Consider the following 26,302-nt stretch of genomic DNA (forward strand, 5'->3'; position numbering starts at 1 on the left):
CTGGAGGATAAACTGGGAAAAAATAAGTTAATTACACTGAGTTGTCTGTGATTTTCAAGTGTTTATGAACGGTCATAAATTGTGCAAGGTGACATCGAGAGTGTTCGGCCGACAGTACTGTTGGCAGGGACAAAAATGTACAGGATAGTGTTGCATTTTGACGAGAGCGGCTGAGTCGGCTCACACCCCGACTAGTTGACTGGATTGGAAACATGGCTGCGGCCGAACGTGCAGCAAATTTACGGAAGTGAGGTATGTGTAATTCTTAAGCTTCAAAAGCTGTTTTGAAGTGTACCTCCAGTTGGGTTCTTGTAGTAAAACAAATGCAACAACTTGAATTTAACTGTCTACGAAAAATGTGTATGGACGCAATTTTCGGCTGCACACTAATACATCGGCAAAGTTATGCGCGGAACAATCAGCTAGCTTGGCTAGCTAATAGGCTGCAGCGGCTAGCCATTGCTGCTAACTGGTTAACAGCTGTCGTTGGGTTGCTAACCATGCTACTTCTGTCTGTACGCAGCAAATGAATTATAAACCTCGGTGAAGCATACTGTTAGATGTTATGGTATGGTTGTAGCTAACGTCTGAATCATCTGTGGAGCTAGCTAGCATGTGACCAATGCAGGTAATTTTATTAGACTGGAAAATAATCAAACTGACCATTTTTGGGGGGGCACGATGCAGTTTATTAGTAAACTAGCTGACAAGAACTAGCTAAGGCATCGTTAGCAAACTTAGCTAAGTAGTCTGTCACAACAGAAGACTAAAAAAATTCTCCATATATTCGATTGTAGTCTGCTAGTCGGGTGAGTGTCATTGGGGATATGTAAAGTAACATTTTATTTAACTTGTGCAACAGTCTGTGTTTTAGTTTCTCAAGCGTTAATGTTTAATATTTAGCTTCCCGTGAGATCTAACGGTAAGTTAGTTTGCTAAGGTTAGCCCGCTAAACGACATGCTAATTCAACTATGGTTTGCTTGGAAGTTGGGCTGTGCTAACGTTTAGCATAAAGGACAGCTCCATAGACAAGTCGAGTGGTTTTCCCTAAACCTAAAACTGGTACTTAAAATTTTAAAGTTCACATTTCTAAAAACCAGCGTTAACCGGCTACACGTGCCTGTACGACGCTGTCTAGTTTCGCAAGTTCATCAGCATCCTTGTGCCACCAACTTTTGTTGGTATAGACCTCGCGGTATCTGATTAGCTGGGATGTTGGGATTTGAGCGATTCTCATCGGTGTATATGTCAGCACCACTTCGCGGATTTTCTGTTGCCAGTAGGCCGTGTCTAAGTGTTGAACTTTAGGTCAGTAATAGAAATAAATAATACAATGTACTGGTAAAACTGCTAAAAATCGCATTTGAATAATAAGTTCACAAAATTCTATTCCCAAACTCAGGTGGTTTGTCAACAGTTGCTTTCACATTTTGATTTTAAGATGCTTTGGTAATGCAGAACTGGAGTTCGCAGCCTCAACATCCAAATGAAAACAGTGTTAAGGTTATATCTGCACATTGGCCATCTCTGAAATTTGATCTGGCATGAGCGTTTTGCTATCAAATCAACACGTGCTACCATAACTTGACAGCCAAACAAGCACGTTAGAAAGGAACAGGAAGTGGTTGATTATAGTTGCACATGGTTTCTGATCAGGTAATAACTTAAACGTTATGGTTGAACTCGGTACTGTTTTGAAGTTTAAGTTGATCTTTTACAACCTTGTTATGATTAGTGGTTACACATTGTGTTAAAACTGTAACAAACATAGTCAAACCTAACAACAACAATAATAACAATAATAAAAGCTCTAAAGGACTTGAATGCTCTGCTGTCCCTAGGAAGACCAGAGATAGTTTAAAAATGCTCATGCTTAGAAACTAGCACAGTTTTAAGTGTAAAACAACAATCCAGTTTCAAATATGTAATTTGCTTTTTTTGTCAAAAGTTGTTGTGATATTTTTTTAAATACTAAACTACAAATCATTGTCTTTTATTAACCTCTTTTGCTAGCATCAATTATGAATTCAGATAAAGAATAGTTTATATCAGATTTGTATTTTTATTTATTTATTTATTTGCTCATTTTTTGTTGTTGTTGAAAACTACCATTAGTGCTTTGCTATGAAACAATAAAGAATATTCCACAGAACTGGAAAATTAGACCTCTTTAACTTAGCTTGGATATTAGGTATACTATTAACCATATATATATATAGAGGTGTTTATACACTACAAGCTCTAAAGCTCAGAAAATCCTTGTCATTTCACAATTATTCTTCCAGAAAAAGGTTTTTGGCACCTACTTAGCAATAGCATGGACTGTGAAATATGCAAACCGCTTGCACTTTTTATTTTACAACATTCCAGCCCTTTCACCTCTGCCATGCATGTTTGACATTAGTTTGCGCTTAGGTCAGGTAGTAAGATTTATAATGCAGTGATAACTTAGTTTCCTGTTTATGGGCACATAGCTTGCTGCACAGACAATTGACTGCAGCTTTAGACATATTAGCCTTTAGACATTATTAATTAATGATTACAGCTTTGACAGTAAAGTGAACAACATTTCAAGACAATTGTGTGCAAATATGTCATATGGTTCTTTAGTTGAACTGTAACCTTAATTATCTTGATTAGTTGCCTACTTTTTTCACAGACAGATCAGACTGAAATAGTTTTGTGTGGCTGAATTTAAGAATGATTTCTCAGTCTGAACAAGTGGCTCTTTTTTTCCCCTTATTCTGTTTTTTTTTTCTTTCTCAGCCTCTTTTCCTCTCACTTTTTGCATGGACAAATCACATTAGCTTTCTCAGCTGGAGTCTTAAGTAGAGTGTGAGTAATATGTTCTTATGGTCCTGCTTACTCCAGGTCACTGTTGTATTCACTCCTTGCAGGAATATTATCGAAATGTATATGTAACCAAGGTAGCCTCTAGCTTTGATGATGCTGTGCTAGTAACCTCTGGAAGAGGGGAGGGTCTGCCCCAATATATGCAACAAAAAGCTTTTAAATTAGTTTTGACAGGGCCTAACTCATAGATTGATGTACTTCGAATAATGTAGATGAGCATCTTGGCCGAAATGCCAATTGATCCAGTATTTTTCTTCTCTTCCAAAAAAAACACTGTCTGTATCTCATCCTGTGTGGAAAGACGGTGAGATCATCTTCCACTGAATGTCACTTTAATATGACCTTTACCACACTACGTTTTTACTGTCCTCTCTGATAGATTTATTAGTTGGACTGGGATTTCAGCGATACTACACTGGCAGCCTTCCTGTCTGTGTTGACCAGGGGTGTTCTGGGGAATCAGTTGTCTAACAAAGGAAATTAATTTCTTTCTAATAAATTTCTTACTGCTCTCATTAATTACATATTTACACGTTGATTACCAATCTCTGTTCTTGCGTGATTAGACCAAGACACATCCGGTCTGTTTGTGTTCTTTTATTATGGAGTTAATATAGATTCATTTAAATTCAATTCAGCTTTATTTGTATAGTGCCTAATTCACAACAACGTCATCTCAGGGCACTTCACAAACAATCAATTCGAACCAATCCATGGTCATCCAATCAGTACTTATACAACCCAGTTCATAATAATAAATTATAACCTAGTTACGGAAACCAACAAATCGTATCGAAACAAAACTTGGATTCAGTCCCCAATCCTGAGCATGCACAGGGCGACAGTGGAAAGGGAAAAAAAACCCCGGCAGAACCCAGCTCAGGGAGGCGGCCATCTGCCTCGTTAAGTTGGGGTGGCGAGAACAGGAAAGAGAGACAACAGGCAACACAACTTCTAGCTAAGGACACTTGCTAAGAGAGGAGAAATATGTTAATGATGCCAGTACTGTCATATATTTATATTTGGAAGTTAATGAGCATAGAGATGAAAAGGAAGTGCTCAGTGCATTATAAGAAGTCCTTAAGCAGTCTAAACCTATGGCAGCATAACTTAGGGATGGCTAGACCACCCCTAACTATAAAATTGTTCAAAAATAAAGTTTTCAAGCTTTAAGGGTGTCTGCCTCCCAAACCTAAACTGGAACCTGGTTCCATAAGAGATGGGTCTGATAGCCAAAGGCTCTGCCTCAAATTTGACTCTTAGAGACTCGAGGAACCGCAAATAAACCTGCAGTCTGAAAGCGAATTTTATGTGTTCAGTAACCATTTTCTTTTCTGTCTTTATTTCACTCTGACTTTTCTGTAGTGCCAGCATCAAAATGCAGATAAAACACTGAGTTGTTGATATTCTGGTTCATACTGTAAGGCCCCCCCCTCTCCTTCTCATATCAGACTTCATCTGAGATGCACTGCAACAGCTTTTTTTTGGGGGGGGGGTTAGGCATTCTCATGCCTTGAATTGTGTAAAAAAAAAAAAAAAAAAAAAAAAAATCATTGTCGTGACTTGAGGAGAATTTTTATTATTTTGTATCTCAGCTTTGGTATGTACTAAAATCACTGTAGCTGTTTGGCTCCCTGGCTCACCTGTTAAAAAGATTAACAACCTCCGCATAATGACAAACCAGAGTCTGCAGTGTTGTTTAAGCTGAATTTGTTGTTAGAATTACAGTGTAGACTGTGTGCCAGAGATCAAGTTGTAAACCATCTTTATTTTACACAGGCTAAGCAGTAATCTTTGAAAGGAGGAAATAAATATAACCTTGCTGTAGCAATATCGGTATCTCCCTTAAAGAGCTGGAGGAGAGGGTTAGTGAGAAGAAGGGTCTGAATAACTCTGCTTATATTGCTTATATTGCTGCTGCTTTCATGTTGATGGAAATGAGTGGATGGGTGTAACATAGAATTTCTTTTTATTTCTTTTTTTTTTTTTTGCTTGAACAGCTTTTTTTTTTAGCCTTATATGTCACTTCTATTTAGCCACCACACTCATACATCTGAGCCTCTAAGCTCCATGAGGAGACTGCAGAGGTTGCGCGTTGGGTCATTTGGTCTTAGGTGGAGGATCCGATCTTACTGTTTTGTCTTGGCCAGTTATTCCACTTTTTCTATTAATTTCTTTTGTACAGACCTGATATAAGACAGTTAGTTTGCCTGGGGGCAGAAGATGTTGCTTAGCTGCAGTGACATATTACATATAAATACTCCTCTGCTATTAGCTGATATTTAACAAAGATATGCTAACGTCTTTGAACTCCGTACTTATTTTAGTATTCCTGTCTACTGAAACCAGTCAAACCTGTAACAGTTGCAATGGTAATTTGACTGTGTAAGCACTGAAGTGGGAATATTGGCGTTTTTCAGTCAGTTTATTGACTTAATGAAGAGCTTGTATCTGTGTGTTGTTGCAGGTGCCCACATTCTGCTGCAAAGGAGCGAGCACCAGGATGAGGAGGCTGTAGGCACCCACCGTAGTATGGCCGCGTCTCGTTCCTCGCGTGTCACAAGGTCATCAGTTGGGCTCAATGGATTGGATGAGAACTTTTGTGGTCGAACCCTCAGAAACCGCAGCATTGCCCAGCCAGAAGAAACGTCAGTGTCTCCACTACCTAGGGCCCGCTCACCCAAGAAAAAGCAGGAGGCAAAGCAAGAGTCAAAGCACGACGCAAAGAGGGAGGCAAAGCAAGAGTCGAAGCAGGACACCAAGCAGGAAGGGAAGCAGGACACCAGCAGAGACTGCAAGGAGGAGTCAAAGCAGGCCACGAAGCAGGGGTCGAAGCAGGACTCAAAACGGGAGTCAAAGCAGGACACCAAGCAGGAATCCAACGAAGACTCTAAGCAGGAGTCCAACAAAGACTTTAAGCAGGAGTCCAACAAACTCTATAAGCAGGAGTCCAACAAAGACTTTAAGCAGGAGTCCAGCCAAGACTCTAAGCAAGAGTCCAACAAAGACTTTAAGCAGGAGTCCAGCCAAGACTCTAAGCAGGAGTCCAACAAAGACTCTAAGCAGGAGTCCAATGAAGAATCTAAGCAAGATGTCAAACAGGATACAAAGCAGGATACAAAGCAGGACACTCACTTGCATGATAGCCAACAACAGTCCCTGTTGCAGAGAAACGTAACTGGCACCAGTGCTTCTCAAGCTGAGGCTGATCAATGGACCAGCTCTAGGAAGAGGAGTGTGTCCTGTTTAGAAAAAGACATTAGCCCCAAGAATTCCGAGAACTGTGACACAGGAGAAGCACTGCAGGACGTCTCTCCTCAAATCAAAAGGGCCAAACGGCGCGCCCGCTCTGGAGAGTCTCAGGGACAAGAGGAAGACCAGGGGCTGCTGAAACATGAAAGTCCGGTCTTCGTCCCAGAGTCTAGTAAGAATAACATGTGTGAAGACTTGCTCAGCCAAAACTCTGCTAACACAGCACCTGCCTCTCCTGTCCTCAGTAAGCAGGAAGGTGAGCTGATAGGTGAGGGGGCAGAGGATGGTCTGGTGGAGTGTGATGGGACAGTTTCACCCCATTATGTTCATAAAGCCTCTAATGGACTTAAAGAAAATAAAGCAGAGGAATCTAGTACACTCACTGAACAGTCTAGTACAAATCCCTTCTCAAGTTATCCATCGCTGCTGAACGGCAGTCAGATGGGGGCTTCTTCATCCCCTGACCCCTGTGTGCCTTTTAGAAACTCTGTCCCTGGGCAGATGGAGGTCTGTGGCTCAGGGGAATCTCAAGTCTCCGCTGCTCTAACATTTGAGGGTGCTCCAGAGGACACTGTTCCTGAGTTGATAGTGGCAAAAGAGCAGGAGGTGGAGGAAATGGAGGTTGATGTGGTAGGTGACCCTCTGTGTCTGGCCCATGAGGAGCAGGTGACAGAGAGCGAGAGCGACAATGGCCGGTTGCCATCACCGGTGCAGGAACTGGCCGCCTCCACCTCTTCTACTGCTATGAATATGAACTGTTCTATCAACAATAGCAACTCAGGAGAAACTACACCCCCACTAACAACACCCCCCTCCCCCACAGAGCCAGGTTGTAACCCCTCGATGCCCAGCATGTCCCATTCTTTCACGGAGTTCTATGAACACAGATACACCTTGCGGACTTCGCCCAGGAGAGTTGCGTCTGGTGGAAAAATGTCCCCCTCCAAACCCAGCTCTCCTCCCACAGATAATGGTCCCTTGAGGGAAGAAGGGGAGGTGGAGGAGGACTGCCCCATGTTTGAAGAACCCGCTTGCTCGAACTCAGTTGGATTCTCCAGTGAGGAGCCAGCCTCTGAGAATCCTGGCGACAGGGCAGGTGATAAGGATGGTGGCTTTGTGCAGGGCAGAGACACTGAGAGCTGCAACGAGCTAACTCAGAGCCACACAGCGGAGGAGGAGGAGGAGGAGGAAGAGGAGCCAGACGTGTATTACTTTGAGTCAGACCACCTGGCTCTTAAACACAACAAAGAGTATGTGGGAGCTCCCCAGGGATTCTGCTTAATGTGTTGTTGATGTAGCTCTCACAGATGTTCATCATTGTATTTGTGATTTGTTATTATTTCTGTTCTGTAGTTCTGAATGAATCACAGGTGTGCTTGAAGTGATGAAGATCTTATTCTAAGAAATTTCTGATCTTTTGAAAATGCCTAACATAGTAAAATCCCTGGTGTATTCTTAAGTAGGTTGTGGTAACGGTATTTACCCAGCAAAGATTCAGGCTTTTTTATTAGCTCTTATGGTAATAAAAGTAAGCGTAAAGAGCATAAATTATTATTATTATTATTATATTTTATTTTTTGTTAATATTTTTAATCATTAATGGTAATAATGGACCATAGTAGTACAACTTTCTTAACTACTGGAGTCTAATTTCAGTATTATATGAGCACGTCATGTGAGTGCTGTCATCTGGTGGGCAGGTGTTGCACCTCTGTTTGGTCACAGGCAAAAGTCTGCTATGGTGGATTGGGGAAATAATGAGAGCCCTGTGCAGAGGTGATTGCTTGCATTCCCTTGACGGAGTGACTGTAGGTGTCAATAGGAACATGGAGGCCAGTGAAGTAATGTCCAACTCCATGTCAAAAGCTATACACACCTGATAACGTTACCACTGACAGGTAAACTTGAATGTCATCTCATTCCAATGCAGTGTTGTGCTGGGAATACCTGCATCATTGCATTAAGATGGATATTATTTTGACAATTTACACTATAACTACATTAGTCAACAGTCCTCCCACCATTAGTGGCAGTCTCCATCTTTAAGACTGCATTGGGTCCTTCCGAAAAGATTCAAAGAAAACAGCAGTCTGAAGTATTTACCAGCCTTCCAGACTGCCCAGATGCCAGTCTCGTGGGATCTGTGGGAAGCAAGCCCAATCCACAAAGTCTCCACCCCAAAAGCCACAAGGCTCAAATAATTTATTGGTAAAGTCCTGGTATCTGGCATAACATCATACACTCAGAAAGTACTTTTGTCCATGCCCTGACTGGTCAGAGCTCTTTTGATGTTTTGAGGAGGATCTGCACAATGCTAGGGAGGTAGTTCATGCTCAAAGCAGATCCTTTAGTGTTAGCACTGAAAATTTTCTCCTCTCTTTTTAATCCTGTCTGGAGGTTTACACAGTGATTATTTGCAATTGTTAAACACACTTATCTGAATGAGTTTAATGTAAATATAATAAAAACAAAACACTGATTAGTCTTTTTGGTTAGCAAACAGAAGCAAATTTGTAGAGGTAATAGGTTAACATAAAGCTTGGCTGGGTCTTTGTTCCACTAAAATTGGCAGAATGTTTAATTAAACCAGTTATTTTTGGAGCTTTCTCAGTGATTGAGGGAGTTATGGTGGGTTTCTAACAATAGCTTCTATCCTCTTATTTAAGATTTACATGTTTAAAAATATAATTTCCACTATCAGTTTGGTATGATTGTGTGAATCCACTTCTAGCTGATAGTCTCCCTAATCCAGAGTAAAAGTTGGATGTTAAAATGACGGGGCATGGTTGCTTTGATTATCTCTATCTGCAGCAGGAGTTGTTTTATATGAAATACAGTTCTCAGTGTTGACCAGCATTTGTAGTTTTGTTGTTTGTTGCCATACAACATTGGGATATTAATGCTGGTGGACAGGTCCCTCGCTGTGCTCAGTCAGGCTCTGCTAACTTCTCTGTGGCAGGTCATCAGATTTGTGATTCATTTTCACAGGAGGTGGGGTTGAGTTTTTCTGTGTGTAGAAAGCATCATCAGCTGGGATCTCTGTCTGTGACACCAATATTGGCAAATGTTTCACGTTTTGGTTGGGCTTTAGTTAAGATTTCATTACTCTTGCATTACAATGTAAATCAATCATGTTTCAGTGGCATGCTAAGGTTTAGTTTTGCTGGTTAAGGAGAATTTTGAAGCCTTTAATCAGCATTTTAGAGATACTGAATGAACAGAATTAACAGACTTTAAATTTTAGTCCGTCTTGTACTTGCATCAACATTATATATTTTGAAATCCAAAATACATTATGTATTTTAAAATCCAAAAGTTTCATTGTTTAATCAAATTAAATGTGACCCATTTTATAATTCACCAGAAATTAGCAAAAAACACCAGGCCATCTTTTCATTTGAGACTTATTTGCCAGTGGACCTTGGGCCCAGTAGGTGGCATTAGAACACCAGGCTTGTTCCTGGACACTTGGAAGGAGTTCAGATTGCTGAGATGATTAAAACAGATTATTGGGCAGATGATGTGTTTGTTTAAGTAAGTTAGCCTGCTTGTTGCTGACTCTTGCAGCGATCTTACATTAAGTCAGGAAAGATTACAGTGGTAGGTTTAGTGCATGTACTACTACTGTTTAAACCAAAGAGGCAAACTTGACTTTAAATACACTTGACTCATCAGAGCCTTTTGCTTGTAGGACTTTGAACTGTAGGATAAATTTGTGTCCTGTGCATTGATTTTCATTCATGTTGTGTTAAGAGATTGATCTGCTCTGCTCTTCCAAGCACATGCATTAGGTTATAGCTCTTTAGGATGCTGTGTCATTTATGTCAATATTTTTTTGTTTGTTTTTTCACCAGCTCTGCTCACACTAACATTTCTGAATCAGTATCACACTTAGTCACTGACAGTTCAGTTTGCAATGCTCCGATTGCCCCAGAGATTGTGAGTTAGAAAGGTCAGGCTTGCAGCACTGAACGCTCTTCAAGCGCTGCACAACCCAAGTGTTTGTCATGCAAAGGTTCTGAAATTTGCAGAGAAATCTGAGGGATGGCCACATTTACAGATCAGGTTTCTATTGTAGTCTATTTATGTTTTGCATAGCTGCAGGTCTTAGTGGGTTACCTCAGAGAGGTAACTCCAATGATGTGGGTATTTGCAGTAGCAGTGTGTTGAAAAAGATACACAGTCTGCAGCTACTGCAGTGATAATTGCAGAGGAAGCAACCATAACATTTGTAAACATGCTAGTTGTAAGATAGGTAGAAAATGGGTCATGTTTTGTGCAACTGTTAGGTTTTCTGCACCATGTTGAATTATGTATGGACTGTGGTCTAAAAGTCTGATGCACTACAGCATTGCAAGTGTCAAGTTTAAAAATGTAAGCGGTCCCATCATTCTTTTCTTGACTAACCTTTCATCCCTCTGTGCCAGTTACCAGAGACTGCTGCAGACCATTGGAGTTCTTGAAGCCCAGCGCACACAGGCCATCCTTGACCTGGAGACATTGGCACGTCACCAGAAAGAGGCACTTGCAGATCCCATCAGCTTTGTGGAGCAGCTGCAGAAACGGGTAACAAAAAAAGACAAAGAAAAACCAAACACACACACACAAAATAATAATAATAATAAAACCAACAGATCCATGCTTTTGATACACTAATATACTGAAGTGCTGTGCACACAGGTTGGGAGTGCTTAACAAAGATATCTGAGTCAGTGATGACAGAGCAGGGTTATAAAAGCAAAAGCATACCCAACAAACATTTATGCCCTCGAAACATGAAAGAGAACGTGTCATTATGTTGGGTGGTTTGTCCTCTGTTGTGATGTTAACATTTGCTGTACTGAAGTTGAATCTTTTGACATTCAGGTAAATTTGGGCTTGCCGTGTCCTCAGCGTGTCGTTCAGCTCCCTGACATCAGCTGGGAGCAGTACACTTCAGGCCTGAGTGATTTTGAGAGAGAGTTTTGTGACAAGAAACGAAAAACCAGGCAGCTGAAGTTGATCTTTGACAAAGGCATGTTAAAGTTTAGAATTTATTTATCTCTAATACTATTAGTTTTATGTCATATTCCTGTTTATTGGTCTGTTGCTTCAACAAAAGACAGCAGACACTCATCTGTCACTCAACTACAGGTTTGCCTCTTCGACCAAAAAGTCCTGTTGAACCCAAGAAGGAAGGGGAATGTTCTACCATGTACTCCTCTCTACCCATGAGTGATGCCCCAGAGAACGGCAGGCAGACCCAGGTACGCATCATTATCTTTACTTTAGTATTCTGTATAAACTCGATCGAGCCACTGCTGTCATCACAGCTCGAGCTGTCTCCCAGTATATCATTAGTGTAGATGCAGAAGCAGCAGTTTCTCTCTGTGGCTGGTGAGTCACCTTTCTCTGTCAAGTCATCCCACAAATCATCAGGTTGCTACCATTTTACGCGTCCTCCAAACTCATCTCTTATTTATACTTCCCGACATAGTAAAGCTGTGTGCATGTGAGCACAAAAGATTGTATCTATGGAAACATGGCTTGCAAAACTCTTCCAGCCCACTGATTATGCTTTACTTTGTGTCTGTTCTTACCGATTTGTCTGCAGTAAGGTTTCACTCTTTATTGATTGTTTGGATTAGAAGGTGTAAAGCAGTTAACAGCCCTGGAGTATTTCTTTAGTTTCTTCTGTTTCTATTGTGGCAGCCCATTTGCATTTTCCCAGATGCTGCCCTCTGAATTCTAACAGGATTCTGTTTGTCAGTCAAAAGAGTTGCTGTTTTTATTGTGTTCTCCCAGTGACGCATCTCAAGTCACATCTGACAGCCAGGCTTTTTCTGTCAAACTGGCAGATTCAGATGGCGTGCAGTTCATCTGTACAGATTGTTTCAAATGATTGTGTACCCATTTTTTTTTGTCTTGTCAGTCTTTTGACATTCTTGTCACTTTGTGTTCTTGACAGATGATCAGGGGGAGGATTTGTCATCCAAATAAGCCTGACACATTTAACCAGCTGTGGACTGTGGAAGAACAGGTTAGTAGTTTGTGTATAAGATAAGGCTGGTCACAATCATTCAATCAACAATTAATACACAATAACAGACTTTTATGAAGAACTTCTCTTTTTAATATTTGCCTTTTTACCTAAGATTGGCTCTCAAATCTATTCAGGGCCCTATGAAAACCATTTTATTTTTTACCAAATTCTCGATATCACTACTGATACTGAAGACAATTCTAGATTGGGTATTGGTGGCAATGGACCCAGTACATAGACACAGATCTGTTAAGTGTAATTCTATGCTGTACGCTTTGAATGACGTGATGCGCTAACGATGTGCTCTGCAGACTCTCACATTTTTTTTCTATACTATACTACAACCACAATAATAGTAATAATAATTACAATAAATGAAAAGGCAAATGTATAATAAATAAATGGAAAAATTAATAAAAAAGAAATAAAAGAAAAAATGAATAACAAAAAAAAGAAACTAAAATAAATTTTGTGGGACAGTTCAGATTTGGCTACACACCCGTTTATCCAGCTATATTCCCTGGTAGTCTATCCAGGCATGCCATGTTTTCTGGTTTGCCTCACAGGTTGTATGCGATCTTTTCCAGCAGCATACAAGGATCAAGTTCAGTTATCTGTTGAGAGTGAATAGGAGGATCTTCGGAGGTCCACTTTGACAGAATACATTTTTAGCAGCTGTTAATGCTTGTCCAAGGAAGTGGACTAAGTGTATGGATTTACAGTGGAAATTATGGTAGTCTCCCAATAATGCTACTAATGGCGATAACCTAAGATCAATGTTCAAGACATTAAGAGTGTTTTCTATATCTTCCCACCATTGACTTAATTTAGGTCATGACAAGGTTATATTCAAGAAGTTACCTAAGTCAATTTGACTGTAGGCTGTAGCTCAGGAGGAAGAGCAGTCGTCTTTCAACCGGAAGATAGGCGGATCGATTCCAGGCTTCCACTGACTACATGCCGAAGTGTCCTTGGGCAAGACACTTAAGACACACGTTGCCTCCCGATGTGCCTATCGGGGTGTGAATGTGTGTGTGAATGGGTGAATGTGATAAGTTGTATAAAGCGCTTTGAGTGGTCAAACTGACTGGAAAAGCGCTATATAAGTACAAGTCCATTTACCATTTACCATTGTGTAAAATTAGGAGATTTATCACTTTTGAAAAGACTCATTTTTTTTCAGGGGTGTAGAAACTTCTGTGTAACATTTTAAAACTGCAGACTTTATATCTTACACTGACATAGCTATGTAGTGAGCTCCTGAACAGTGTGGACCACCGTTCATCATCAAGCTGCATTTCAAGATCCTTCTCTCACTTTTCCTTAAATAAATTAGTATTTGCTTTGCTATGTGCCAGTAGTAAGTCATAAGTTAATGAAATGTGTTTACTTGTGATTCCTTTTGTTAGGGCTGGGATATATGGCAAAAAATATTATCACGATAAATTTCCCCATGTTGATCAATATCAGTATTTATCACAATATTAAATCAATAATGATGCCAGTTTGAAAAGTATCCTGAAGTCTGTCACCTGAAGAAACATATTCACCAGTCTTTATACTATTTTTGAGCTGGTGCACATCAGTTGTTTTTCACAATATCCATCAAAAAAGATTCAGACAACAGTAAATAGTGCAACATTTAAACAAATGTGCTTTGTTTTAGCAACTAGTTAGTGCAAATATTTTTTTAAAAATCTGTCAAAGAAGAATCAGACTACAGTAAACATTGCAAAATGTAACACAAAAAGAAGCTTTGTTTTAACTAGTGCACATTATTTAGGTAACCCATTAAGATTCTTTGCCAGAAAAACAAGTCTGTCCACAGCATCCGTGCTAAAAGACGCTCTGACGGTTAGCTGGTGGGCGATTCAGTGATCAGCCTGTGCTTTGGGAGTTTGAGCTCCTCTTGAGCAGCAGTGAGAGCCTTCTTCTTTTTCCATGAGAAAGTAAAGGCACCGACAACTTTACTGCACACAGACATGGCTCTTTCAATCCTCTTGTCTTTAACAGCTCCCTCTGAGGATACATAAGGAAACAAAATGCAAAGACAGATGATTATGTTAGGCTGAGTAATAAGTAAGTAATATTGTTTTACAGTTCCCACACATCATTACACACCTACATGACAGTTGACTAGTGTGTATTATAATTATGACCTATTTCTAATTATACTTATTAATTGGGAGAAACACATCAGGCTGATAAAACCAATCAGGATATTTTTAAAGTTTAAAATGTTCATTTACATGCCAATGGCTAAATGCAGCCAGCGACCAAAACACTGAAGATGAATCCACTGTTAGAGTGCTGCACCCTTGACGTTACCTGCGATGTCTGTTATGCACACTTGTTTGTCCTTGGTGGAGCCCCAAGATGCAAGGACATCTTCAAGCCAGGAGGAGTTTTCATAATCTCCCAACCAGTAAAAGAAAAAATTAGCCTAAGTTTTGCAGCCAAGTAGTATAGCTGCATATCGGGGCGCCCTAATCTCCCCCTCTCGAATGGCAAACAGAGTTGCTTTTTTTATTCTTGAAGGTTTGTTATTCCACAAACTTCCCCACTAATTTGTTGTATTTAGTAAAAATGGAGCTAGGCAGGTCAGTAGGAATTGATTAAAAAAGATAAATAAGTTTAGGGAGTATGTTCGTTTTAACAACATTCATCCTACCTATTAAACTTAATGGGAGTTTTGTCCTTCTTGATAAATCTTTTTCAGTGCTTTAAAGTAGGGCTAAGTTATTAAATTTATACAGATTATCAAGATCATTGTCTATCAGGATTCCAAGATATTTGATCTTCGTCCTAACATGAAGGCCAGTTTAATCTTTGTGTTCAAGTGATGGATAAATATTGTTCTAGCCTTAAGGCTGGTGCTTTGGCAAAAATGTTATTTTCTGTTGTGAGCAAGGAGTTTGAGCGATAAGAGCCCACAAATTCCAGGTCCTTGTAAGGTCGGGCGATATGGCCTATTACTGACATCCCAATATTTTTTATTTATTTATTTATTTTTTTTGCATTATCCTGATACAAAATATATATCTCAGAGTTTTAAAATCTCCTGTTAAACACTGTGTAAATGATGAATTCAGCATTATCGTGCATCAAACAAAACCAGTAAAATTTAAGTAAACTAAATTTAACTTCATTGTGATTTTTCACTTTCAATAAAATTTATTTTGAACCAGCGACCTGCAACTTAATAAAAACCAGTGTTTCTCCGACCATTATGGGGGTGCCCCAACTCCCTAACATCAACCCCCGCCACCCCTAGAAGATCAAGTTTATTTAATTTTCTATAATTACTAAATATCTTACGTATTTTTCTTTCAATCATTTTATTATTATATTTTATATATAAAATATTATCTTATTATTTAGATTGTTTTCTGTTTTGCTCCAGATCACAACAAAAGTATCTATTGTTCCTTATTCTCTAGAACAAATTTAGGTGTTTTACTTTATTATAAAATCTAAACAGTCTGATCCTTCGTTTTGTTTTTTTTTAAAAATCTTATTCCCATGTTGACATGTAATTACATCGTGTGCACACACAGGTAAGCGACACTTGCATCAGCAGACAGAGAGAGCGCATGGAAACTGCTGCATCAACCACCTGTAAATCAGACAGAAACCTGCTTTAATAATAACTTCAGCTCAAGAGAGCAGCTAGAGGGGGAGAAGCAGGTGGAGGATTTTCCTGCTCTGGTGTACTAAGAACTTAATGTTCATCAGGAAATGCACTCATTTCTATTTGCACACACAATCAGTCTCCCGGTCATTGTTGACAATTCTGAGGCTGCTTAAAATAGACATCTTACATTTAGCCTCCATTTCTGAATGCTCATAAACTAGCTTGCTAGCTATCTGCATACTCTCCATGGCTTTTCCTCTCTCCTGAAACATCAACATGCATGTGCGCAGGATAGTTTTCTGAATGGGTGGGAGAGTGAGCTGTCCGTCTGCTGTGAGTGACAGAAGCTGTGCAGTGAGCTACACTCTGAGCTTCATACAGAGCACTATTGAATTTTGAAGCATATCTATCAGGTGGTCTAATAGGAACTGCTGACATTTTCTGTAAAATTCGGGCATGACACCATCTAGCCCAGGGGCCTACCCAGAATGGTGTGACCAACACACTTTTATAATTTCACTCCTGGATAATGGTGGTTCTAACAAAGTCTTATCTAATTCTGAAAGCTTTGTTAACATAACTGAGGATAAAACGCTCTTGCAGCTTTCTGAGGTGTTATCACCGGCAAATACCGATTCAAGTAGGATGTTTGGACCTACTCGTTAATCTCTTTCAGATTACTTGTGGTGGAACTAATAACTTATTACCCTTATCGCCCAGTTCATAGTATCTTTGTCTGGTCCTAAGCAGCACTTTTTCAGTTCAGCCATCTGGAACTTTTTCACACTACATCAGGCAACACATTCAATGGCGGTTCTGAGAAGCTTGAGAAATCTGCTTGAGCAGGTCACTGACATTGAGTGGTATGTGTGTGAAAAAGCTTGACAAGTTGGGACTATCTGCTTTTTTTCCCCCTTTTTTTCTTTTTACCAAGCTATTAAAGTTATTGTTTTATTCAGCAGCTTTTTAAATGGATATTTAATGTCAGGCTTAAAGTATTCTGGCACTGTGCAGGAGCTTGGGCTTGCAGAGTGTTTGTGCCGAGAAAAAAAAAAGAAAAAGACTATTTAATAGGTTAATGTTCACTAATGTGGGCTGTTGTCATGTTGGGTTTATCTACCAATGGTGTGAGATGAATGCAGCTTTGCTCTCAGTTAAACACATCAGCCGATCAGAAGCTGAGCTGGGCCTTGGAAAATGTGTGGTTGAGAGACCCAGCTGCAGTTTATATCTATGCTAGAGCACATCAATACAATAGAGCAGAGATGTTGATGAATAGCTGTAAATATTAAATAGAACAATCAAAAATACGGTACGTCAGTTTTATTGGTGGGATTTAGGGTAAATTAGTAAAGCCTGGTTGTTATTTACGCCACATACATTCCGGCACATTGTCTGGCTTTCTGCTGATGGGAGTGTGCTCACCTGCGTGTGCACATGTATGTATCTTTGCATGTTATAGTAGTGTAGAATTGTGAACATGCGACCTTGTAGAGTCAGAAAGGACATGCCTTCATTTAAATAGGGTAAATAGCAATAATAAAAATAAGGTAAATAACTTTTGTTTGTTAAAGTTAAAGATTGTTAAAGTTAATTTAAGATGGCTGTACTGGTACACAGTTGTTAATTCAGTACATTTATATCTGTTTTTAAACTTTAGGATAGAAATTATTTAGTCAAGACTTATGTTGCCTTGCACAAAAGAAGGCTCTCAGTCTTTTCCACAAGATCAAACATAATTTGTTAGGTAATTCAGCACTGTTTTTCTGTATTGGTATTGTATAATGCCTCATTTCCACCAACGGGTGCGGGTTGGCACTGGACGATTAGAGTTAGGATATGGTTTGTAAACTGTAATCACGTTGCGTTTCCACAGCCAAAATACTGGGCTTAAATCTCAGATATTGGTATCTGTATCGGAAGTGAAAGAAGTGGATCGATGTATCTCTAGTCAGAATTCGTTTGACTCTTGTCTTGCTTTTCTTGTTCTTTTGGCTTAGATTAGAAGGGAAAGCAGGTCACAGTCTCATGTGAGCAAATTCCACGACATTCCACGTTTTACAACGGATGCCATTTTTATTGTCAAATTCCTCTATCCACTTTTTTCACATCACAGAAATAATAGATTGATTAATGACCCGTCTTACCCCTTTTCAACCTTGTGTTGCCATGTGTTGGGTGGTGGTTATTTATTATTTGCTTTTGGACCACAGGAACCTGTACATGGTGTGTATTTGAGCTTCAGGAACCATTTTTTTTCAATAGAGCTCCTTTAATACAGTTTTATATCCATAACAAAGAGCTGTACTCTAGAGGGGAACCACCCGTGACATTATTGCATGCTGACTGGTACACAGTAGTCACTCATGGTCTTCCTAATTTGACAGAAAAAACTGGAGCAGCTTCTTGTGAAGTTCCCTCCAGAGGAAGTGGAGTCCAGAAGATGGCAGAAGATTGCTGATGAGCTTGGCAATCGGACAGCCAAACAGGTGACAAAGACATTAGTATTATTATTTAAAAAAAAAAAAAAAAAACTACAAAAGGGTTTCCAAAATCACCTGGAACTGACAAAACCAGATTCTGGTAAATTTCTTCATTGTTTACCAGTACATTTTCCAGATGTTGCGTGCATTTGTATATGCATATTCTGTTGTGAAACTATCCAAACCTTCTCCGTTTACTGAAGAAACAAACCGATAAATTGCAAGAGCAAAAACTTATCAGTATTAAACGGTAGACTGCCTTAAAGCAGCCAGGTACTTGCTACTCAGCAGGTACCTGGATGATATCAGTGTGTGACCTCAATTACATTAAGCAGCTGCTCCTCAGTTGGAAATGATTAATGAAGCCATTTCCTTCTTAAAACATTCTAGGTTGCCAGTAGAGTTCAAAAGTACTTCATCAAACTGACAAAAGCTGGCATCCCTGTGCCTGGAAGAACACCCAATCTGTGCATGTACACTAAAAAGGTAACTACTTTCCATTTATCAAAGCCCTTACTGTACTCCGTAACTAATTACATTTTAAGTAGTGTGTTTGCTCACGAACCTTGCAGCTTTGTCGTTAATGCGCTGCCGTCGTATTAATTATCAGCCAACTATTACTGTAACACATGACTGAACTAACAAATTAGAGGTTTGTTTTTGTTGCATTATAGAAAACTTGTCAACTTTTCAGGAAATGGTGTGTGTACATCTTCATAATGTGTGTGTATATATAATATATATTAACCAGCAGTTGGATTAGTTCTGTTTAAAATGACTGCCTGCTCCTGGTGCTGTTTCCAGGCATCTAGTAAGAGACAGCACCACCTTAACAAGCACCTGTACCGACCATCCACCTTCCTGACCTCCTATGAGCCTCCGGTCTACATGGACGAGGAAGATGAGCGCTCACATTTTTACAACAGCATGCAGGATCCTTCCGCTGATGATTCGGTCAGTCTATACTTGCGTTGTTACCTTTTCTTTTTTCTTTTTTTTTAAGCTTTATACATATATCTGGGTGTTACCACTTGCAAAAGTCTGCTTTATTTGTCATTAAAGATTAATTTGCAATTAGTGCAAAGTGTGCTGCTGGTAAGTGGGGAGCAGTCTACCATATCTTCTTCACAAGCAAGAACCTACAGTACAGATGTGAAATAACCATTTGTCCATTTATCCATATAAGCTTGAATCATGTCACTGAGTTAATTTCTTTCAGAGCAGGAAAAATGAAACCTGGCTGGTTGTGCAGGAGTCCCCACGGCCAGCTGCACTCACACTAATGCCATTTTTAGACCAAAAGTATTGTGTTTAAATAGATTTTCAAACACAGCTGCACCTGCTAAAAAAAGTAGATTAAATCCTCTCCCACTGTTAGCCACAGTGTGTTTATTCACTCTTCTCTGGGAGTGAAAGGGAACAGTAATAAATGACATTTCAGACATGGGCACAGAGGGGCTTCTCTTTGTATGGTGTTGACAATAATTGGATCAAATTAGAGTTAACTTATGTTCTTTTTTATTATTAAATCTGTAGTATCCTACAGAATCTCCATCTCCCTAGTCATTCTACTGTCTAGTTTCCAAAGAAACCTAAATAATCTTGTTAGAATTTCTTAATCTTTTTAAATAAAAATGACAGAAAGAAATACATTTTATTTTCATCTTGGTCTGTAGAGCCCTTACACCTGACTACCTCGTTTAAATCAGACTGTGACATTGACTCAGCTGTGTTCTTATTAATGTGCTTTGTTACAAACTGTCCCTCTTAGCTCCAGTTTGGATGAAAATGGAAATTTGACCCTTGATCAATTCAGCTTGTATCAGTCTCAAAATGGCTGAATTAGAACAAGAAGTCTGGCTAATTTAGTTTCTCTTTACATTTCAGCTGTGCAATTCCTGATGCTCGCCATAATCCAAGTGCTTACATTTCTTTCCCTTCCCTTTGACAGCAGTAACCTTTAAGTAAAACCAGTTCTCCACACCCTGCTGAATGCAGACTGCTGTCTCCATCAGCCCGTTAACTCGGCTTCTTACATTGCTAGTGTGGAGTAAATCATAAGTGTTGGTAGAATGCATCATAAGAATTTCTCACTTCATCAGGTTGTCCTTTATTTGGCTGTGTATGCCAGTAGGGTTTAAGGTGTACCCAGAGCAAGTGTCACTGCAGCTTACCAAGTGGGACTGATAGTTTCAGCAAACTAAATCACTTGGATTCTTTTTTTTCCTCATCTAAATGAAAAATTAATGGATGATGGAAAACTGATGTAGCAAAAAAAGTTTCTGATTCCCATTTGTGTGCTTGTAACTAAAATACTCTTGAGGAGACAGATACTTTTTGTTTGTGTTCAGCCAAAAATCACACTCCTTTATAATCTATGGAAATATTTTTGGAGGACTTTAAAAAAAACAAACAAAACATAAACCAAAGAATATTCTCATCATAGTGGTTCCATGTAAATGTTTTGCCTGTACATGTTAACCAGGCACCTCCACTTGACTCCTTGCTGTGTGTGTTTGTTCTCTTGGAAACCTAGGAAGAAGAGAGTGTTCCTCTGGAGCTGCAAAACTTACCAGAGTATAAAGAGCTTTTAGAGCTGAAGCGGCTGAAAAAACAGAAGCTCCAGGAGATCCGGGAGGATAAGGCTGGTGTGCAGCACATAGGCTTCAAGGTGAAACTTTGCATCTTTGCTCATCACTAGGTGTGTTTCCATTACCCCTAAAATTGCGCAAAAGCTAAATATCGCAATAAAAATCCAGTAATGGAAACACCTACATTTTGAAAAGAGTAGATATAGGAGGAGACGGAAATATTTTTAAAAATAATTAAAGAAAAAATATAATCGTCATCCCTGATAGCAAACAACGGCGAAATGCAGAGTTTTACAAAAATTTAGAAATCTCTATCCTCCTCAAAGTGGAGTCTCGCGGGACGAGATTTTGTTTTATTTTATTTTATTTTATTTATTTATTTATTTATTTATTTATTTATTTATTTATTTATTTATTTATTTATTTATTTATTTACTTTCACCCTGTCCTGTCCAGCATCCTAACATACAGAACGGTGGTCTGTGTGCCATATTTTGCTTGGCAGATTTGCTCTACCAAGGGAGACATGTTATATACATGGCTGCCCTTGATATTTTTATTATTTTTATTGTAATCTTATTTTCTTTAGTCTTATATGTCAGTGCCGAACCTGACAGGGAGATAGAGGAAGAGAGAGAGAAAAAAAAGGGAGAAAAGGACAGGATTAAAATGTGGAAATAACAGTTGTCTATGCTGCCCAGAACATATCACAAAAAAAACAACAACATAAACTACCACAGTACTACATGATACCGAAAGAAAGATAGAATGATGATGATATAAAAAATTACAATAGTCATCAAACGTACCTGCAGATGAACGTACCAACACATAAACATCAGCTACATCTAGTGAGAAGCGGATGGAGAGACGAGCACGTTTGTGAGCATGCACGTGTTAACATGCATGTGTGGCCATGCAACAAGGAGGAAATGTGTACCCGCAAGGGGGCCGCGATCACACCGCACCCCGAAGCGTAAATGGGAAAAATCGGAATCTCTATCCTCCTCAAAGTGGAGTCTCGCGGGACGAGATTTTACGAGTATAACCGTTTAACGCGCTAAACACCATTTAGTGGAAACACCTGCAAATTGCAACTGCACTTTTTGTCGAAATGTTAGAAACATCGCTTTTATTTTGTGAAAAACCATAATGGAAACGTAGCTATCATGACAGCAATCAAGAAATGCATCTATATATACATATGGACTCTTGTCTGTGGAGTGATTAGCTTCTTCCATCAGAGGAGTTTTAAGTTGATTAACAGGAGCAGTGATTGTGTTTCTGCTGCAAGCTGCACACTGTTTCCAACAGTCAGTATGGTATGTGCTCACACTTTCCAACAATAAACAGTACAGACTATATTGAAGAATGTTTTAAGAAAAGTCGAGGCAGCTGTGAAACATTAGAAAAACACTGACCCTGATGGAGGTTGGAATTAAAATAATGAGTGAAAATTCACTTTTACAGCTTTATGTAATTTCCAATATAAACATTGGGGATCAGCTTTTAATTTAAATTTTGTCTCCTTAATTCACTTACAAATTTTCTGTAATGCTCCCTCATCCAAATCACGTTATTTGTTGTATGCTGGTACTGATCATCATTCCAGGTTAAGAAGTCCATATTGCTTTTATACTGATTCAGTGTCGTGTTCTGCAGATGTTGTATGTGTGTTTTATCTTGTGCAGTGTGACGTATGCGGGATGGAGCCCATACAGGGAGCACGGTGGCACTGTCAGGATTGTCCGCCAGGAAATTCAGTTGATTTCTGCTCCAACTGTTCTGACTGGTGAGATTGTCCACTATCAGTAGACATGTGACCTGTTGTACAGAAATGATGATTCATACTGACAGAATTTAGTGATCTATATGCCAGTGCCAGCATTGCTAAATGAGGTTTTAGTCATACAGCTGTAAGAACAAAAAAGTATTTAAAATGATCACCTAGAAAATGTGGCATTCTGGGTATTTTCCATCAAGTAAATGGTAAATGGACTTGTACTTATATACAGGCAGGCTTTTTCAGTCAGCTTGACCACTCTAAGCACTTTACACTACATATCACATTTACACACACACTCATACCCTGATAGGCACATCTGGAGGCAACGTAGGGTTAGGTGTCTTGCCCAAGCACACTTGACATGTAGTCAAGGAAAGCCTAGAGTCGACCCATCGACTTTCCGGTTGGAAGATGACTGCTGTTCCTCCTGAGCTACAGCCGCCCCTAGTGCCCCACATCAAGTGTGGGTTGTAGAGGTGTCATCCCCAAAAAATTACACCAAATAAATGCAGTCTGTTCCTTTCTGTGCAGCTTGTTTTGGCACGACTTGTACCTCTCACATAGAAAAGCACTTTTTAAATCTGGGTCTCTTCCTATCCACAATTTGTTTGGGGAGGGGTCAGGGATCCGCAAATGGAGAACAACATTTCATCATGTTGCCATTCTCACTGGTTTGGATCACACCCAAAACAGCGGCTGTAGCTCAGGAGGAAGAGCAGTCGTCTTCCAACCAGAAGGTCGGTGAATCTAGGCTTTCCCTGACTACATAACTAAGTGTCCTTGGGCAAGACACTTAACCCCACGTTGCCTCCCGATGTGCCTATCAGTGTGTGAGTGTGTGTGTGTTAATGGGTGAATGTTACAGCACTTTTCCAGCAGCTGACTGGAAAAGCGCTAAGTACAAGTCCATTTACAACATGATATCCTGAGAAAGAACAAAAAGCTAACAGCAAAACATCATCTCTTCAAATTTCCAATATCTGTATTCATGTTTATTCTAAGAGTGGATGGAGAACACCAAGAAAAACAACTGAAAACCCTTATCAAGTTTGAACAAGACTGCATTTGACCTTCACCATATTTCTGCTTTTGGTTCAGATCAGCAGCAGGCGTGCACCGATGTATGGCTCTGACTGATAATGAAGACCAACTGTGTTTACCTCACGGTTATTCATATGTTTATCCGTACAATCCAGAACTCATTATAGTTTCTTTTTTGTTCATATTTAGTTTGATTACTCATAAATTAGACTAATTAGATAAGATGTTAAAATAGATGTATCCATCCATCCATCCATTTTCTATACCACTTAGTCCATTTCAGGGTCATGTGGAAGCTGGAGCCTATTAGCTATTAGCAGACCAGAGGCAGGGTACACCCTGGACAGGTTGCCAGTTCATCGCACATAGATGCATCACAAATAGATGTAATAAATTAAAACTTAATAGAATACTGCAGTCGTCTGTTTAAGCACAACATGTTTTAATTTCACACTACTACTCATGCTCCATGATTCATTCATTCATTCATTCATTCTCCAAAATTTGTAAAAACTGTTCAATAAATGTAGGAATTGAATAGGTTAGTTACTTTCCTCTGACTGATTAAGTTTAGCACTAACTTTGGGTATACTAAGGCCTGTGCATTGGTAAAATTTAAGACAAATCCAGTCCATAACCTAGTAGTTCACAAATGAACATGTCATAAATAGATGTAATTGACATGAATCGACGTTTATGATGGTTCGGAAATCTTCACCATCACTGAAGGAGTCAGTAGCTTCATGAAACAGCTGATGGAAATGGTTCCAGCTGTGGAAGGATTTAAAATCAAGAGTTCACTTGCTGTTTTAGGCTCTGTGTCATAGATGTGTTGGTTTAAGTGTCTGGCTGCTCTTTTCTCAGGTTTTTCTCTAATTTATGGCATCACTATAAGATTTTAAGACTATCAGTGTATTGGTTCTTACATTTATTATTTTCTCCTTCATCTTCCAGTTTATTCAAGACGGAGACCCACAAGCCGAACCACCACCTGGAACCGGTCTACCAAGCTGAAACATTTTTGGACAGAGACTACTGCCTGCCACAGAACACAGGCTACAACTACCTGGACCCTAACTACTTCCCAGCCAACAGATGACAGGGTCCCAGGCACCTCTAGCTCCAGGCTCTCTCCACATATCCCACAGGCCACTCTGTGCATGGCTCCATCCTCCAAGTCCAAGATAACTGCTTAGCTCGCCACTAGGCAGGAGGGCCAGCAGGCAGGCAGACAGCCAGAGGCCTCAGAGCAGACCACCAGTGCTGATGGTGGGTGGACTATTGGTTACTGACCTCCCTGACTTTAGCAAAGGCACCCATGTTGGCTCCTTAGAAAAAAAAAAAAAAGGGGGGAAGGCCTGCTCCGCCTCATCCAGGTTATTCAACGGATCTGTGATTTGAAATGATACATTATTTTTAAAAAGAAACAAAAAAAAATGAAGGCACACAACATTCCCGAGCTCTGTGACTCCAGGAGGGCTGTCCCTGTTTCTCCTCTTCTCCTTACTCCCTTCTCGCCTCCAGTAACCCCCCTGTGCTGCTTCAAGACCGGAGGATCGATGATTATTCTGGTGAAACGCCACCTAATAGAGAAATGGTCGACCATCGTGTCATAGTGGACTGTCAAGTCATCAACTGATGCACATAGGTGGTTTGTATGTGTGTATGTGCTCTAAAATGTTTTAGCTAGGTATTCATAGATGAAGTATTTATGAGTCACGGGGTGTTGTGGAAGAAATAAGCAGATGCTGTTCCTGGTTGCAGACTGCAGGAAGTTCTGCTGATCCACACAGTGTTCTGCAGACTTGTATGTGTTATATGGATTGTGCACCATGTTTGAGCATGGAGCCATCTCTACCGTTCACAACGCTGCTCTCTACCACCTCACCTTTCAAATGCACACAGACACACTTTCATCTGTTCTTTTTGCTCTCTCCACTAAAACATGTCTAACAATAAAGCACTACAACACAGAGAGCGAGCTTCTTTTATCTTAAAGGCAGGCGAATGAAAACATGGAGAAGAAAAACCCACAAAGCTGTTTTTTTGTTTTCCTTCTTTTCTCCCCTCGTGTGAGCCGTTGTTGATCATGTTGACTGTTCCAGTATATGGTAAAAAGTGAAAAGTAGCCACTGCTAGTTGCTGTGTGCCATTTTTAAAAACAAAACAAAAAAACTTTTTTTCTTTCTTTTTGTTTGTTTCTTTTTTGTTGGTAAGGCCAATGGATCTCTCATCCGGGCTGTTTTTCCCTGCGTGGCTCCATCGATTTACTCTGTCCTGCGTTATTGATCCTCTCATTATGCCTCTAGATCTTTAATTTTGCAGCCCACTTTAAAGGTCCATTTAAAAGATTGTATTTTTATTAATCTATTTAAAAAAACAAACAAACAAAAGAATAATTGAGGTAGTGGTTGGTGCCTCCACTGTGGAACGACCCACACAGTTTTATACACATAGATTTTGTTGTGCTTGAGTAGACAACATTTTGTATGGTTTCTGTCTCCTTCCCTCACCCATTTGCCCGGCTTCAATATCTGTGTATAACAGTCTGTTCTTATGTAAAAAAAAATAATGTAAAAAAAAAAAAATGCTAGAGGAGAACTGTGGAAATAAAAGTATGTGAAAACAGTGTTTCTACA

General features: G+C 39.6%; 1 protein-coding gene across 2 annotated transcripts; it reads left to right on the forward strand.

Moving 5' to 3' along the window:
- The first annotated feature begins 93 nt into the window (after nt 1-93).
- zzz3 (zinc finger, ZZ-type containing 3) lies at nt 94-26,302 on the forward strand. Of its 2 annotated transcripts, none has more exons than XM_041991305.1 (12): nt 94-252; nt 5,322-7,356; nt 10,534-10,672; nt 10,973-11,120; nt 11,240-11,352; nt 12,054-12,125; nt 18,150-18,251; nt 18,636-18,731; nt 19,050-19,199; nt 20,782-20,916; nt 22,528-22,628; nt 24,618-26,302. In XM_041991305.1, the coding sequence occupies exons 2-12, from the start codon at nt 5,387-5,389 to the stop codon at nt 24,760-24,762; spliced, it is 3,171 nt and encodes a 1,056-aa protein (XP_041847239.1). In that variant the 5' UTR covers nt 94-252; nt 5,322-5,386; the 3' UTR covers nt 24,763-26,302. The 2 variants fall into 2 exon arrangements, with proteins under 2 accessions (XP_041847239.1, XP_041847240.1); XM_041991306.1 differs by lacking the exon at nt 94-252 and adding an exon at nt 515-628.

The sequence above is a fragment of the Melanotaenia boesemani genome, chromosome 8 (genome assembly GCF_017639745.1).
Source record: "Melanotaenia boesemani isolate fMelBoe1 chromosome 8, fMelBoe1.pri, whole genome shotgun sequence".
Lineage (NCBI taxonomy): Eukaryota > Metazoa > Chordata > Actinopteri > Atheriniformes > Melanotaeniidae > Melanotaenia > Melanotaenia boesemani.

Excerpts from the sequence above, each read along its gene's own strand:
- zzz3 (XM_041991305.1), top strand. The coding sequence starts at position 5,387 with ATGGCCGCGTCTCGTTCCTCGCGTGTCACAAGGTCATCAGTTGGGCTC. Across the intron at positions 12,126-18,149 it reads TGTGGACTGTGGAAGAACAG|AAAAAACTGGAGCAGCTTCT; the intron begins GTTAGTAGTTTG and ends CTAATTTGACAG. Across the intron at positions 18,252-18,635 it reads GCAATCGGACAGCCAAACAG|GTTGCCAGTAGAGTTCAAAA; the intron begins GTGACAAAGACA and ends AAAACATTCTAG.